This window comes from Spodoptera frugiperda, chromosome 7 (assembly GCF_023101765.2).
Source record: "Spodoptera frugiperda isolate SF20-4 chromosome 7, AGI-APGP_CSIRO_Sfru_2.0, whole genome shotgun sequence".
Taxonomy (NCBI): Eukaryota; Metazoa; Arthropoda; class Insecta; order Lepidoptera; family Noctuidae; genus Spodoptera; species Spodoptera frugiperda.
The window spans coordinates 3,623,087-3,639,175 of record NC_064218.1 but is presented as its reverse complement, the minus strand read 5'-3'; the positions used below and the strand labels follow the sequence as shown (position 1 = coordinate 3,639,175).

Below are 16,089 nucleotides of genomic sequence, written 5' to 3'. Positions count from 1 at the left end.
ACAGCTGGGCAATTAACCAACATGCAACATGTCGTGTCGCAGGTTTGATTCCCGCACGGAACAGTTCTGTGTGATCAATCAGGATCAATGGACGCTGTGGTTGTTTCTATACAAGACAAAATAAAATCCGTTGCGTACGATGCGGGCCTGTGGACGCTTACCTTTAGTTGTATTTGTTGTTAGTAGCAACGTTAACGTTTCTTTTTTTATTTTTATAATGGCAATTAGAGCCGATGACATTAACATTTCTAAACGAGTCGAAAACTGACAGCAACACGGAATTGTCAATTTGACATTTAAAGATTTAAACATAACCTCTACGTAGACTTGATTTTAAGAAAAAACAATAATCTTATTTAGTGACAGAAATAAGTTAAAAAAACAAAATGTCTGCAGCAAAAAGAGTGCAGGTAATATCATTTAAGTCAATAATAGTCTATAACCCATCAACAAACAACACTTTTGTAACATCGATCAAAATTAAATAACCTAACATTTAACAAAAACAATTATTATTCCAGCAATGGGCCACCTTTGCTCGTACTTGGCACATATTTGACTGCAAATGGCAAGATCCTTACGAATCGGCCAATGTAATCAAGAAGTATTTGATGGGTTTACATAAACCTATTTATCATCCAATGAACGACTGTGGAGATGTTGTGGTCTGTATCAATAGCCGAGAAATTGCTTTGAGAGGAGATGAGTGGCGTAAAAGAGCATATTTCCACCATACTGGGTACCCTGGTGGAGCCACTTGGACATTAGCTTGGGAACTACATAACAAGGACCCAACCATGGTAAGCGCTTCATGTCACAATCACAAACATTGTTACTGACAACAATTCAGTAAGTCAATTTAAAAATTCTAATAAAAACACTATTTTTTCGGAAATCCAACTAGTTTGCTTGAGACTCATATTCATGAGCAGCATTCCGCGACACAGGACGTGGTGGCTGTCGCACTGCTACTGACTAGTTGAGTTCCTCATCAAATAATTGTGAGTAAGCCGAAAAACATAAGTATTTATATTATAACTCTTGTGATATGTCTCACAAAAGACAGAGACTGCTCATATATATGTGCCTCTAGCATGGCTTGACACTAGGTGAATTCCTCGTCAAACAGTGAGTAAGCCGATAACATAATAATTAATTTTTGAAAGTTATTTATTGTATAGGTTAAATAAATAAATGTACTTACAGTAAAAATTTTAATAACTTTATTTATGGCATACTCAAACCTAATTACTAAGTGTCTAATATCTATTACAGATAATCAAAAAAGCGGTGTACAGAGCAATGAAAGGCAATCTCCAACGACGTCACACGATGGAGCGCCTCCTAATATACCCTGGCGAGACTGTGCCCGAGGATGTCTTGCAAAATGTCACAAACCAGATTCGTCAGACCCGCCTTGTGCCAACCCGCCTTGACCAAATTCCCGAGGAAGTCTCCAAGGCTTACCCCAAAGTTATGGATTACCCAGAAGACTATATACTGAAATAAATAATATATTGTGTTATATAAATATAAGTAGATAAGATTAGATTGTTAATAAATTAATGTGGATGAAAAGAATGCAGTTATTTCTTTACTGTAGTACAGACTCCTGTTTAATTTATCAAAAATGTGATTGCTATAATACAATCTCTTACAAAATTCATAAAAAATCTCGATTTTGAGTCTAATTTGACCAGTTCTAAAGCTCCTTCCCAATTATGTGTGTATTGTTCATAATCTACCATCTCCACTTGACCATTGACACTGGCAGTATGGTCAACAACTTTGTTTTGGGCCTTATTTGCCAACAAGAAAAAAAAACCTATTTGTGGTAATTTAGTTTTTCTATTTTTATCTGGACGTATTTTATTTTCTATATATTTAAAGTATGAACAAATCAGTAAGAAGAATAAATATGAAAGAGTTGACCAGTGCAGTCATTTTGTTGCTACCATGAAGTCTTCAGGCACGCAGTAGTTTGCTCACATAATTATTAAAGGCACTAACAGGGTGTGTTATAGACGTTTTCTTGACGTCTTATTTCTTTACGTCTACATATGGGAGAGGGGGCACCACACCAGATTGCTTTAGGTTTTGTGTCAATAAGAGTTACGTCTTTTCTGAGAATGGGGTTACTTTAACTTAAAGTATGGGGATTGTTGAACATCGAGTTTAGACGTGAAATTAAATACATAATTTAATTTTGAAATGTTTGGTACTTAATACAATGACTTCTCCCGCTTTGAGCGAGCCGAGAGAGAGTATCAGACTCTTACTGACTAAAAGCCACCCTGTTCATACTCCTGTTTTTCGAGCCGGAGGCCCGGTAAACCCGCTAATCGAAACGAGAGCACATTCGGCATTCTGATTTTCTCGGAATTCTTGCTTCTGATACTGTCGAGGCTCATGCGGTTCAGATGAATTAAACCAATAGGGCTTAGTACGAGTTTGTTTTACGTCTAACTAGATCGAAACTCGTACTAAGCCTACGTGCAATGTATGTGGATTTAATTTTTAAGGTGTGTTCCATTCATTATTTTTGCAACTTTTTTCCTGAATACAGTCATTGTTATTGTTACTCCGGTTTTATACGCAATTTCATAAGAAATGAATTTTTAATCAAAGATTAGATATAAGAAAGTGGAATAACATTCAAGTCACGATATTTTAATCAAATGAAGGCCTATCACTCATTGAAAACGATTAATAATTATTAAATGTGTTAAGTAAAAATGTAGGTACTAAGGTAAAGATGATCAATAGCTTTTTTTCTAAGAACCAACCACGTCCTTTGAACTCCAGTCCTCAACTAGGTAGGTAAACTACCTAATGAAATCGAATTCAATATTAATCTGTTTCATCAAGTCTCCATGGTTGCTATGTGATCGATAATCCATGTCAATCATCAATACAACCGCATATAATCGATAATCTTCCTATCTACTGTGCTATAAAAAAGAACGAAAACTATCGAAAGTAGGTACTCGTATCGAGAAAGTAGTTAGCTGCAGCTGGACCTGAATTGGCGTAGTTGACATCCAGAGGCCCAGTGCCATTTATCTTTATATATATAATTCTTCTGTAAGTGTGTATGTCACTGAACTTCTCTTAAACGACTGGACCGATTTTAATGAATTTTTTTGTGTGTGTTCAAGGGGATCTGAGAATGGTTTAGATTCACAATTTTGTCCGCTGGACAATGGTTTTAATTTATTAGTAGTTGTTGAGTTAGGAAATTTTCAAATTGACGTAGACAGTACAACGTCTGTCGGGTCCGCTAGTTTATTTATATAAACGAACCGCATACAGTTAAATGGACACAGTGGCGGATTTATCAAACGCGGGCCCCTATTAAATTCTATCGGGGGCCCTCGATCTCAAACTGAATCTGCCTTGAAGTATGCTTCAACCTAGATATATGTTCGGTTGAATCATTACTTCTCAGGTAACTAACCTACACTTTTACAAAAAAAAAAAAAACAGTATGTATTTACTATAAGACATGCAGAAGATAAGTTTAGTTATGTGGGGCCCTGTGTTGCGGCGGGCCCCAGGCCTCGGGTTTGTAGTAATTGCGAAGCAAGAGTAAGCTACGTTGTCGGTCCGGCACTTGATGGACACCGTGGGGTGATGCTAAAGATACCACAAGATTAGTTTAAGTCACGACTGCATCTGCTTGCAGTTAATGCGGACTCCACACGACTGAGTGAAATTGATATCACGATATTCATGTCATGATGGCGACCTAATGACGATATTTCCTATTCCATTTAATCAATGTAATAAGTTTGGTAATAATAGATATTTCTGTAAAAAATGGTTTGCCTTACGAGCTTCCATGGAAAGAGCTAATTTTCTTTAACAAATAATATTATGTCTGTAAAATAATTACATAAAAACCACACCTTACATAAGAACCTATAAAACATCAGCTCATATTCATTTGCTAGACTGATACTAAATAATTTGCAATCAATCAATTCCTATCGATTTATTTCCTTTGACAATGGGTGGATTCATTTAGGTTTTTCCAAGTGATTAATTTAATTCTAATTAGTTACATGGATTATATTAATTACTTACCTACTTAATCATCTGTTTATCTTATCAGGTGTTTGTGGCGCAATCAGTTTTTTACCTTGTATTAGTGAAGATTTGCAAAATTGTAAACAAATTAGATTTATTATTCTATACTAGCTGGTAAACTTCGTACCGTCATAAACACTTTTTTCTTAACTTTTAGACCTTCCCTGGACTTCCACAAACAATTTAAGGCCAAAATTTGCCAAATCCGACCAGTCATTCTAGGGTTTTAGCGAGACCAACGAACAGTAATTGATTTTTATATATATGAGGAATTTTTAATTAATACATAAAGTAAGTATGTGGTTTTCCTTACCACACCTAAATGAGAATGAAGTTAGAATTATGTGTACTATAATCTGAAAAGGCATTTGTCAAATTTTCATCATAACTACAGATACAGATCTTCAAAAAGCTTTCAACATTTGAAATCTTTGATTTTAGATTTTAGGACGTAGGCGTTAAAGAGTAAGAAACCATCATAATATATGAATTTATCAGTTTATTTGTTGGACCCTGTGTTACTTTTGTTTGATTTGCGATAAGGTATAAATTCACAGTTATTTAAAAAAATATATATATTTGAGATTGTGTACAGTGAGAAAATAAAGTTACTTTATGGTCGTAAAAATTGTAACTGAAATTAAAATTTATTTCACAAATTAAATACTTAACGCCAACGGCATATGGTTGTCAAAGACCTTGCGTGGGCAGAGGGGATCGGCTATTACCAGACGATGGCTTCAACGAATTTAACGGCATCGGCGGAGGCGGCCTCGCTGTCTACATCCTCAGCAACATCAACAAAGTTAACGGCAACAGCTTCTTCGGCGGCGGGAACAACCTCAGCGACTTCGCTGTCTACGTTCTCGGCAACATCAACAAAGTTGACGGCAGCGGGCACGATCTCTTCTTCGGCGTCAGCGACAACCTCCTCGGCGACCTCGCTCTCTACATCCTCAGCAACATCAACGAAGTTGACGGCAGAGGGCGCGATCTCTTCTTCGGCGGCGGCAACAACCTCAGCGACCTCGCTGTCTACATTCTCAGCAACATCAACGAAGTTAACAGGAACGATCTCTTCTTCGGCGGCGGGGGCAACTTCCTCCTCAGCTACATCAACAAAGTTGACGGCAGCGGGCACGATCTCTTCTTCGGCATCAGCGACAACCTCCTCAGCGACCTCGCTGTCTACATCCTCAGCAACATCAACAAAGTTGACGGCAACTGGAACAATCTCTTCTTCGGCGGCGGCAACAACCTCAGCGACTTCGCTGTCTACATTCTCAGCAACATCAACAAAGTTGACGGCAACGGGGACGATTTCTTCTTCGGCGTCAGCGACAACCTCCTCGGCGACCTCGGTGTCTACATCCTCAGCAACATCAACGAAGTTGACGGCAACTGGAACAACCTCTTCTTCGGCATCGGCGACAACTTCTTCAGCGGCAGCAGCAACATCTTCGGCTACATCAACAAAGTTGACGGCACTGCCAACGATTTCTTCTTCAGCGGCAACAGCAACATCCTCAACAGCCTCTTCGGCAACGTCTACGAAATTGACGGCAACTGGGATTTGAGCGTAAATTTCATCCAAGACAGCCTGGGGGACGAACAGGGGCTTGATGACAACAGGCTCGATCATGGGCACATAAGGCACCTCTTCGAAGGCGGGCAGAGGAGCCTCGGGCATGACCACGGGCTTGACTACTGGAGTGGCCAAAGCCACGGAGGCGAGAGCTAGTACGATGAGTAACTTCATATTTGCTGAAAATAATAAAAACTCATATCAGAACTAGGTTCGACGTTGATTTTACGTTAGTCAATGTTTGACCAACTTACTTAAGTGATTTAGGAAAAATAAAAAATGTTATCTCTGGGTTTTTCGATTAATTGATTGAGATAGTTAGCGAGTCAAAGATGTCTGGCTCGTTGACACCATTTAACGATAGACTTTAACGACTTTCACGCAAGAACGTAAAATATTTTAAGGTACCAAAGCGAAGCAATTATATAATCATTGTTAATTTATTTTCAAACTTTTCCATAGTCTTTTTGTAATTCATAATTTATGGTTCAGTCATTGGTCATTCTCAATCCACACATGTTACCCTACGCTCCCTAAAGAATCAAAATAAACAACAATGAAATGAAAATATTGTAATATTATGAAGTACTACTCACCTGTGCGTTACAATTGTCCAACAAATAACTGTTGTTAAAGACAATTAGTTTTTTATATATCTACTTGCGCTTATCCTAATCTTGCGATAATGATATCAAAGGTACTTTTACCTGATTTGTCCACGTGTTTTGATTTTTATTAATTAATACACAATTAATGCTACATGAGTTACTCAATAATCGTCTGTAAATGGGCCGAATTTAAAGGCCGATATCTATACCTAAAATTAATAGATGATCGATCGTATTTATTTATATTCATTTATTTGCCTTCCACAATGTACATGGATGTTTTAGTCGTACAGGTAAAAGTAACAATTAAGGACCCTTAAAATTGCTGTGCCCAGTTTTAAGGATATAAACTCAGACTTAAAATATAACATTATTTATTTGACTGCACGGTTGGCGCGGTGGCTGGGCAACTGGCTGCCGTGCAACGTGTAGCGGGTTCGATTCCCGCACGGAGCAACTCTTTGTGTGGTCCACAAATTGTTGTTTCGGGTCTGGGTGTGATGTGTATGTGAACTTGTATATTTGTAAACGCACCCACGACACAGGAGAAAATCCTAATGTGGGGCAACGTTAAAAAAAAACAGTTGTTATTTATCTTAGTTTAGGAATTCTTTGTCAGAGTGTTTGAGTGGGTGCACATTGTATGCCGTAATTTCCACCTCTGCCTACCCCTTCGGGGGTAATAGGCATTTTTTTGCAGAATTTTCTCTATGCTGTTTTATTCTGCGTACCTTATTTTCTTACTTCCTGTTTCATTGTATTGTGTAGGTACATAAAAGATTAATAAAATACGCGGACCCCATTACAGGCCCCTTAATGAACATTGTACCAAGTACGGCCCTGGTAGGACACTAGATTATTTTTACAAAACAATATCGTATGATTATCTGGTATCGGTACCATCCTCAGTAGACAATTTTCCCATAAATAATAAATATATAAACATATGTAATTATATGAATTTCTATTTTAGTCTTAGATATTATAATTATACAATGTAATAATATTTCTTTTCGCTAATAACACGAATGGGTGTACAATAATTTTGATTGATTGACTGGATTTTTGAAAAATAAATCCTAGGTATCATCATTATTATCTTATCAGACAAGACGTCCACTTTGGCCTCGACTTCCATTCTAGATAGTTCGGTTGGACGAATACAGCAGCTCCTAATAAGGTAGGTTCCTTAGATATCGTGGTTTATTTTGCCCGATCCTATTAAATGTCTCTGTCAGCGAATGTAAGGTAGGGCTAGAGGTAATAGAACATAACTGCTTAAATTCTTTATAGGTTCCTGCAGAACATATACCTTTTGACCTTTCGTATGCCGTATATAAGACGACAATAGAAAATATATTCTGTCTCGTGTAGATCTGCGTTCAGCACACGACGGGCTAATGCAGATGTTAATGACGTGTAGGTAAGTACCATCTGCAAATTATTGTTACTCTTTTATTGCTGGTAGGCCGAAGGTAGGTTACCTATAAATTATCGGCAATCGATCCTGGTAATCCTTATGATACCTAAGTATTTTGTTCTTATTTTTTAAGTACTTACCTACGTCATTATGAAGGAACCTAGTACCTACCGTCGGAGCTGTGGACCGCCTAACGGCTTACCGGAGTTACGGCTCGAAGAGCAGGAGTAGGAACGGTGTGGTTTTTAGGTAGTAAGAGTCAGACAGTCCCTCTCGCCTCGCCCAAGGTGGGAGATCTCATTGGATGATTTTCCCTATTACAAAAAAATACCTGTCTAGAAAAGCAAGCAGATACACATCTAACAACTAAAAAACATAAACAATGAACTAAAATATAATAAAAATCATGACCAATAGGGTTTTAAGCAATCAGCTTATCTGTCGCAGGTTTATCAATTCTGTTTAAGCGATTATAAACGGTATTTAGGTGTCATAAAAATCAAATTACTAAATACGTAGGTAGATTAAAATTAAAATCCGTAATAATTAGTGCGACGGTGTACCTAGCTACCTATAATGTGTGTATCTATAAATATATTCTGATAAGTACCTAATATTGTGAATTGGAAAATACCGTATTTATGTAGGTAAGAATCACAGTGACTAATTTCGGTTCTAGGAATTATTCATGTGTATTTTTAGACTAGGTAGGTAATGCTATACCATTATTCCTTCTGCTTCTGCCAGCGGCTTCACCTGAGTTCTTGTGGGTTAAAAAGTTTCCTATCACCCAAGTCAGCTCTTACCGTGTCCGTATACCAAATTTCATCAAAATCCGTTCAGTAGTTTCAGTGTGATTGACGTACAAAATAAATATCCAAACAAAAAAACTTTCACATTTATAATATAAGTGTGAAGTGTGATTAGTAATTAGCATAAAGAATTAATTGAATATTAAATACCTTTCGAATTATATTCAAACATGGAAGTCCAGTAGACTAAAACACAAGAATATAATATGCGATTCTGGTTCTGTTTTAATTACATGGTAGGCTGCACTCTAAGTAGCCAAAGAATTTTGACCTTTTTGTACGAAACTACTATTTATTATTAGTTTAAACATAAGAATAAAATATGAAGCGAAGTCTCTGTGTTTCTGCTTTAATTACATGGTAGGCTGCACTCTAAGTAGCCAAAGAATTTTGATACCACTAGTGTTAAAAACAGAAATGATGGTGGTTAAAGAAAATTGAATTTTATATGAATGAACAAAGGGATTGTTTCGCAAAATTCTGCGCTTAAGGCAGTTTTTCTTAATATTATAAAAAGGAATAAATTGATTGTTTGTAATGAATAGGTTCTTAATACTACAGGGTCTACAGGGCCGATGGAATAAATTATTTTAATATTGGAAATCTATTTTTCAGGACAACATATTCTCGTAACAATAAAGGCGCTTAGATTTTTTTTCAATTGTACAAATTTTGTAATACCACGGATTATATGGCTGATTTAATTTAAGTACATAGTACAAAAGGCTAACTATCATTTACCATGAAGATTGCTTGCTTGCTCATCGTGTGAGTGAGGTTACCAGAGGCCCAATTAATCCCCTGCCCAATCCCCGAATTTCCATTCCTCAAATTCCTAACCCTCCAAAAAACACTGTGCTCTGGCGTTTCAGGCGTCCATGGGCGGCGGCGATTGCTTACCAACAGGTGATCCGTCTGCTCGTTTGCCGGCTTAAAATAGCGTACTAAATTTTGAAGTAGATATGAAGCATCTTCCAACATTTTGAGCTGAAATTGCGTATAAAAGTTGCTAAAGCTTATTTTTAATAAGGTTTTTGTGCGTGGAAAACCAGTGCGTACAAATACGGTAAGCTAAAAAAAGGTAAACGCAATGATGAAATTGAAACCAACATTATATACTTTATTCATAATTATTCATCTCTTCCATTACACCGAATTACCACTAAAATATATTTGGCAATATAAAAAATAAGGAATACATTAGGCCGCGTTTCCATTGAAGCGGAGCGGGGCGGAGAAGAGCTTAGCGGTGCACGAATTGACCAATCACTATGCTCGAAATCTCCGCTCCGCTTCAATGGAATCAGCATGAGCGGGGCAGAGCAGAGCTGAGCGGATATTCATAAAAATATATAGCGAGACGATGCGGTGCGGAGAGCAGCGGGGCGGTGCTATGCGGAGGACAGCGGGGCGGTGCGGAGCAGCGCGGTGCGGTACTGTACTGTACTTAAGACAAGGATAGTGACACTAACACGACGCCAATGCTAACGTGTGACAGAGATATCTAATCGAGTACCGAGTTTTGTCGAATAAGCACGAAGATTCACGAAGTAACCAAAAAGGGATGTCCAAGTAGCGTGTGTGAGGGTGTTGTTTATCGATTTTCTTAAAATCAATTACTACGAAACAAATTACTTATCAAACAAAAATATATTTATTTTCAATGTTATATTGATATTTTAAATTTTCTTAAACAGTCGTTACTCAAATAGTCGTTAATGATAATTGATATTCAAGTAAATCATAACTTTCAATTGAGAAAATACTTTCTTTTAGTTTTATTTTCATGTCGAAATATCGTTTATAAAATTAACTATATTTGTAAATCTTATTTAGTTTAATATATCATATAAAAAAAACAATAAACTCTAAATGAAAATATCGATTGCGACATTTGATCGATAAAGGGTCTATTGTATTTAGACATGGTCAATCTCTCAATATGATTCCAAAAGTATGCTCCGCTCCGCCTCACTCCACTCCGCTGACCATTTTTCACCGCTCTTCTCCGCCCCTCTCCGCCCAGCTCCGCGTCAGTGGAAACACTGACAACTTTTCACCGCTCTTCTCCGCTCTTCTCCGCCCCGCTCCGCGTCAATGGAAACGCGGCCTTAGACTCGAACATTTTTCAATCATTCTACCTATATTCATATCTAAGTATATTATTATATTGTTACGGTCAGAGATATCAATTTGGACAGTTTATACACGTCACGATAAAATACTAAATGCTCAATATCTACAGGGAAAGTCGAAGTTATTGGCATCCTTTTAAAGTAGAATAATATTGAATATTGAATTGGTTGCTTATGGGCAGACGTGCTCCATCGTAGGCCGCATCATCATTTCCCATTAGGCGAGATAGCGGCCAAACGTCGGCCTATGAAACATAAAAAAAAACTAGGTACACACAATGTTGCTTGATATCAGTTAAGTCGTATAGTGACGTCAGACTACAGCATATTGTCTTTTCTTCACTGCTTGTGTCGTAAAATCAGACTAAGAGACTGCACAGTTTCAAATAATTTTCACATTAAAATAAATCTCCCGATCGATTTCGATCATGGTGGTTAGTCTGTCTAACTAGACTAGTCCACTACGCAGTAAACTCAGGTGCACTCTCTGTTCCCTCACTCTCTGTACCCTTAGTACGAGTATGGTTTACGTTTAACGAAAGCGAAACGAGAGCGCGTTAATTCTGAATGGTTGCTTCATTCGCGCCGACCACTCAGAGTGCCGAACGCGTTCTCGTTAAATTTTCGTTCAACGTAAAGCAAACTCCTACTAAGGATACTGAACTCGATGGAGCGGCAGACCAACACGACCGGAGAGACCAACGGCTTTACATCATAATGCGAATAGATAGTATCTACTTATTTAAGTTTAAAAAGGATGCTGATAACTTCAAACTAATCATGTACAACATACAACTAACATCGATAAATAAATCGTTACTGTACAACGAAACAATTTTGGGAAACAAGTCTAAAACGTACATAAACTTTGTAATTTTCGAACACCATGTATAGTCAGCACGTTAAGCTACACTAAAAGTCTTAATTCTTCATTCGATTTTAAACTCTTTGCTGTTCGGTTATAAAGTCCAAAATCCTTTAACTCGAGGAGCTCTAATAGTATAAAATATACATGGTGTTGAAAAATAGAACCATATAATTAATTACATAATTAATTATTTATTATTAAAAATCTCCAATTGAATACTTTGACAGCAACATACGCGTAACCAATCTTTTTCGAATACATTTTTCTAATATGCGATACATCTAGTATTCTTACGTTTAGGATTAAAATAAAAAACAAATGACTATAGGTAATAATAAAAAAATATACAATGTAGTGTTGAATAAATTCTTGAGAATAGGGTAGATGACAAATTTTTATTTTAATGTCCGTCTTGTATTTTAAAATATTAGACACGTATTTTTATTTTTTTACGGAAACAAATACTTTCGAAAATATATCGATTTGAAATATCGCGTAACGTCACTTTTGAGTACGTTTTATACTCAATAGTGACGTAGTTAGCTCCCACTCCTAAACTTTGACACGTTTTATGTAAGCATTGTTATCTTATACGACAAAATAAAAAAATACGTGTCTAATATTTTTTTATTACCTAACTCACGGACTAAATAGATTTTTAATTTTCATACCCCATCATCATCCCTATTGATGTCGAGGGAAACTGCAGCGTGTGTCATAGTTATTAAACTATACATTTATGCTCGAATACTCAAACGCTACTCAATTTTAAGACGCTCTCAAATGTAGTTCTGTCCCTATCAATTCTTTATAAAATGACAGAAATAGCACGATGTTTAAGTACAACTTAAAATTGAGTAGCGTTTGAGTATTCGGGCGTTAGTATGTAAAAGTACTGATGTTACAAATATATTGCACCAGTGATTAGTTACATAATATGTGTAATGGTTTTATAATAATTTTGTTTTAACCGTTCAAAAACTCGTGACCGTGATTTTTAAGTTAATTTAGTATATCTCACAATAGTTATTGTAATAATATGTATTACTTGTTTAATTTCATCCTGTATTGAAGCCTGGCTAACAGATTAACAAACAGTATCCTCAGTATGAGTTTGCTTTAGGTCGAACGAAAACGAAACGAAACCGCGTTAGGCGCTCTGATTGGCTGGCTCGAATAAACCAGCCAATCAGGACGCCGAACGCGGTCTCGTTTCGATTACTTTAAACGTAAAGCACACTCGTACTAAGGATGCATGATATACAGAATGCAGGTTGATATTATATGACATAGTCTGCAGTATGTATGTTTATTATCTATTTGTATGATATTGTTATCATATTATGTTATCCATGTCTTTTCCTGTTTACAATTAATTAATAATTACACAGATAACTATTTGTCATCCTTTATCACGGATCATAGCTTGGTTGATTGAATACTAGCTATAAAAATTGTAATGCACATATAATATAATGATAATTTATAATTACATAATAATTTCTGCTGTAATTCAATTGAGAAATCTCAAAAAAATATCTAAATTTTATAGCCTGAGTCGAAACGAGCGCCGAATCAGCTCACATTAAACGAAAACAAAACTCGTGCTAAGAGTATTGATTGTCCGGTGCGAATGAACCAACCAATCAGAGCGTCGAATGCACTTTCGTTTCGATCTCGTTAAACGTAAAACTTGGTCTAAGCCCTCAGTCTATCCAGTGGTTGAAACGTCTATCACATTATATTTAAAAGGAAAAGAGAGCAAGCGAGACTTCTATCTGTTTGAAAATAGTAAAATGAATAACTAAGCATTAGCCAGGCTTCAATTATTATCAATCCCAATGTTGTATACATTTTCTTTTATTTATATGTCAGAACAGAATTTCAACAAACTTTTCTATTGGACCTTAGAAAATAATTTTCTAGCGAAGACTGAAGTGCGCATAAAAATGAGACGTACGAATTAAAAAATAAGTCTTACATTCGTTTAAAATAAAAATTATATAGAAAAAAAAAACATATGAGAACATATCTACTTTTATACAATTTAATCGTAAAATAAAAAGTATTTATGTTCGTTAAACATAACGTTAGTAAATGAATTAATATTGCCAGTTACAAAAAATATAAAAAAAACGTGTTTTTTTTAAAAAGCAACAATTTGGAATGTCATTTTTATTTGGCATTAAAATTCCGCTTATTTTAATTAATATTTTTAATAGATCTTATGAATACCTGATGACGTAGTTTATATAAGATTTACACTAAAATTTTACTATATTCGGACTTATAAATACATGAAAAATAATAAGAAAATACAAATTTTAATCTAAAATCAATTACAATTTTAGTTACTATACTATAAGTTATACATATTTATTATATTATACATTTACTATGTTATAGTACTATGAGATATATAATTAGATATCTATATAAATTAAATTATACATTTAAATTCTTTGAAGGGATAGAAAAGTGTGATGTTTCGAAATTATTTATGTGAAGGTAAGTTTTTAACTGTATTTATATAATTATTTTATATTTAATAACAAAAAATAACAGAAATCTTTATACAAACAAGCTCAGAAGTGTAGAATACAGTCAGACTTTGTCTGTGTGTGCGATAATCTCGAAAACGTCTGAGCAAACATTGATAGAATTCATCACAAAAAATCCAAACAATAATTTTTATATTAATTTTATTTATCTATTGCAAAGCCTCATGATAACTATTTTAGAACATTATATATTTGTCTTTATGGAAGAAATATATTAGATTAAGGAATAAACAGAGTGTTTTGTATACGAAATTTGAAGCATGCGCGTGGGCAGCCATATTTGCAAATATACAGTTTTATATAAGGCGTGGAAAATATACAATTTATTCATATACAAACACTCCATTCATTCTAAACGGAGGTTGTTTAAAATTTAGTGAGAGAGAGATGGAAGTTATACCAGATAGCGTCATCTCTTTTTCGCACTGTATACAGGGTGTAACAGAATAAACATAACTTTGTAGTTGCTATTTCAGATAGTGAAATTGAATAACTTTAGTTTTCAGCACTTTTCATATACATTGACGCGATTCGCGTGAAAAAAACTGTAGAGTAAAGTGCTAAAACAAACGTTGACTAAATGCTCATATCACATATTTCTATAGTGTTATTTCAACCACAATGAATGAAATTTTTACTCACTTGATGTGAACAAAAAGTTATTCAATTTCATAGCCTACAAGGTTCAATTTACTCTGTTCCACCCAAGTAGTGTATGTATGAATGTGTATGTAGGGTAGGGTAGTGGAATTCATTTACTAACGTTAGCGCAGTCGCGGAGTGCGAGCGCGGAGAGTCCCACTCATTTGATCGCGCGCGCCTCCGGTAGGAACGCGTCCCAGTAGCGGATCGACTGTGGACAAACAATTAATTAATATATTATTACGATATTTTTTTAAACGTTGCATCATACTAGGATTTTCTCCTGTGGCGTGGGTGCGTTTACAAACATTCAATTCACATACATATGACACCCAGACCCAAAACAACAATTTGTGGATCACACAAAGAGTTGCTCCATTCGGAAATCGAACACGCTACTGCAATCCTTTGTTTGAAACTTGAATTTCGACAATCTATCTCATATCCTCAATCATGTATTATTTGATTGAGTGTTTCGAAATCATATTTGATTTTGATCTGACCTAAAATTCCTATAGATATTATTGATGGAAGTTATATTTTCCCACACTATTGTCTTAGAGTCAAGGTGATTTAAACCTTCACCTAAACGTCATAAGGTGTAAATAAGAAAGAGCCAACATCACGGCATGGTTTATTGTCAAGGTGATATAAACCTTTAGTGTAACATAATAAGGTGTTCTATACCTGTGCCTGATGCTTCATATGGTCGTCCAGGTACCGCAGCAGCGCGGTCCGCAGGTCAATAAAGTAGATATTGTGTGTGTACCTGTGCCTGATGCTTCATATGGTCGTCCAGGTACCGCAGCAGCGCGGTCCGCAGGTCAATAAAGTAGATATTGTGTGTGTACCTGTGCCTGATGCTTCATATGGTCGTCCAGGTACCGCAGCAGCGCGGTCCGCAGGTCAATAAAGTAGATATTGTGTGTGTACCTGTGCCTGATGCTTCATATGGTCGTCCAGGTACCGCAGCAGCGCGGTCCGCAGGTCAATAAAGTAGATATTGTGTGTGTACCTGTGCCTGATGCTTCATATGGTCGTCCAGGTACCGCAGCAGCGCGGTCCGCAGGTCAATAAAGTAGATATTGTGTGTGTACCTGTGCCTGATGCTTCATATGGTCGTCCAGGTACCGCAGCAGCGCGGTCCGCAGGTCAATAAAGTAGATATTGTGTGTGTACCTGTGCCTGATGCTTCATATGGTCGTCCAGGTACCGCAGCAGCGCGGTCCGCAGGTCAATAAAGTAGATATTGTGTGTGTACCTGTGCCTGATGCTTCATATGGTCGTCCAGGTACCGCAGCAGCGCGGTCCGCAGGTCAATAAAGTAGATATTGTGTGTGTACCTGTGCCTGATGCTTCATATGGTCGT

The 16,089-nt window shown here is 36.3% G+C and overlaps 3 protein-coding genes across 13 annotated transcripts in view; 1 reads left to right on the top strand and 2 right to left on the bottom strand.

The window, feature by feature from the left end:
• The window catches only part of LOC118266055 (sorting nexin-2), a 482,399-nt gene that overhangs the window by 456,410 nt on the left and 9,900 nt on the right, over nt 1-16,089 (bottom strand). For 3 of the 4 annotated variants that reach the window (XR_007705471.1, XM_050695020.1, XM_050695021.1), the window contains exon 10: nt 10,382-14,931. Coding sequence is in view for 2 of the 4 variants with exons in the window: in XM_050695020.1 (XP_050550977.1) it covers nt 14,881-14,931 (51 nt within the window). In the remaining 2 variants the exon portion in view is untranslated. Of the gene's footprint in view, nt 1-10,381; nt 14,932-16,089 lie in introns of those variants that run through there. The other variant, XR_007705470.1, reaches the window with a different exon arrangement.
• Nucleotides 271-1,581, top strand: LOC118266050 (39S ribosomal protein L13, mitochondrial). Its single transcript, XM_035579398.2, has 3 exons — nt 271-410; nt 522-800; nt 1,276-1,581. The coding sequence occupies exons 1-3, from the start codon at nt 387-389 to the stop codon at nt 1,507-1,509; spliced, it is 537 nt and encodes a 178-aa protein (XP_035435291.1). The 5' UTR covers nt 271-386; the 3' UTR covers nt 1,510-1,581.
• On the bottom strand, nt 4,569-6,437 carry LOC118266446 (dihydrolipoyllysine-residue acetyltransferase component of pyruvate dehydrogenase complex). 8 transcript variants are annotated; one of them, XM_050695030.1, is made up of 4 exons: nt 6,271-6,437; nt 5,492-5,853; nt 5,348-5,401; nt 4,569-5,257 (listed from the first exon to the last, which is right to left on the bottom strand). In XM_050695030.1, exons 2-4 carry the CDS (start codon nt 5,846-5,848, stop codon nt 4,814-4,816), a joined length of 855 nt encoding a protein of 284 aa, XP_050550987.1. In that variant the 5' UTR covers nt 5,849-5,853; nt 6,271-6,437; the 3' UTR covers nt 4,569-4,813. The 8 variants fall into 8 exon arrangements, with proteins under 8 accessions (XP_050550987.1, XP_050550984.1, XP_050550983.1 ...); XM_050695027.1 differs by having other exon boundaries at nt 4,569-5,116; nt 5,270-5,853; XM_050695026.1 differs by having other exon boundaries at nt 5,348-5,853.

Excerpts from the sequence above, each read along its gene's own strand:
- LOC118266050 (XM_035579398.2), top strand. The coding sequence starts at position 387 with ATGTCTGCAGCAAAAAGAGTGCAG. Across the intron at positions 411-521 it reads CTGCAGCAAAAAGAGTGCAG|CAATGGGCCACCTTTGCTCG; the intron begins GTAATATCATTT and ends TTATTATTCCAG. Across the intron at positions 801-1,275 it reads ATAACAAGGACCCAACCATG|ATAATCAAAAAAGCGGTGTA; the intron begins GTAAGCGCTTCA and ends TATCTATTACAG.
- LOC118266446 (XM_035579910.2), bottom strand. The coding sequence starts at position 5,848 with ATGAAGTTACTCATCGTACTAGCTCTCGCCTCCGTGGCTTTGGCCACT.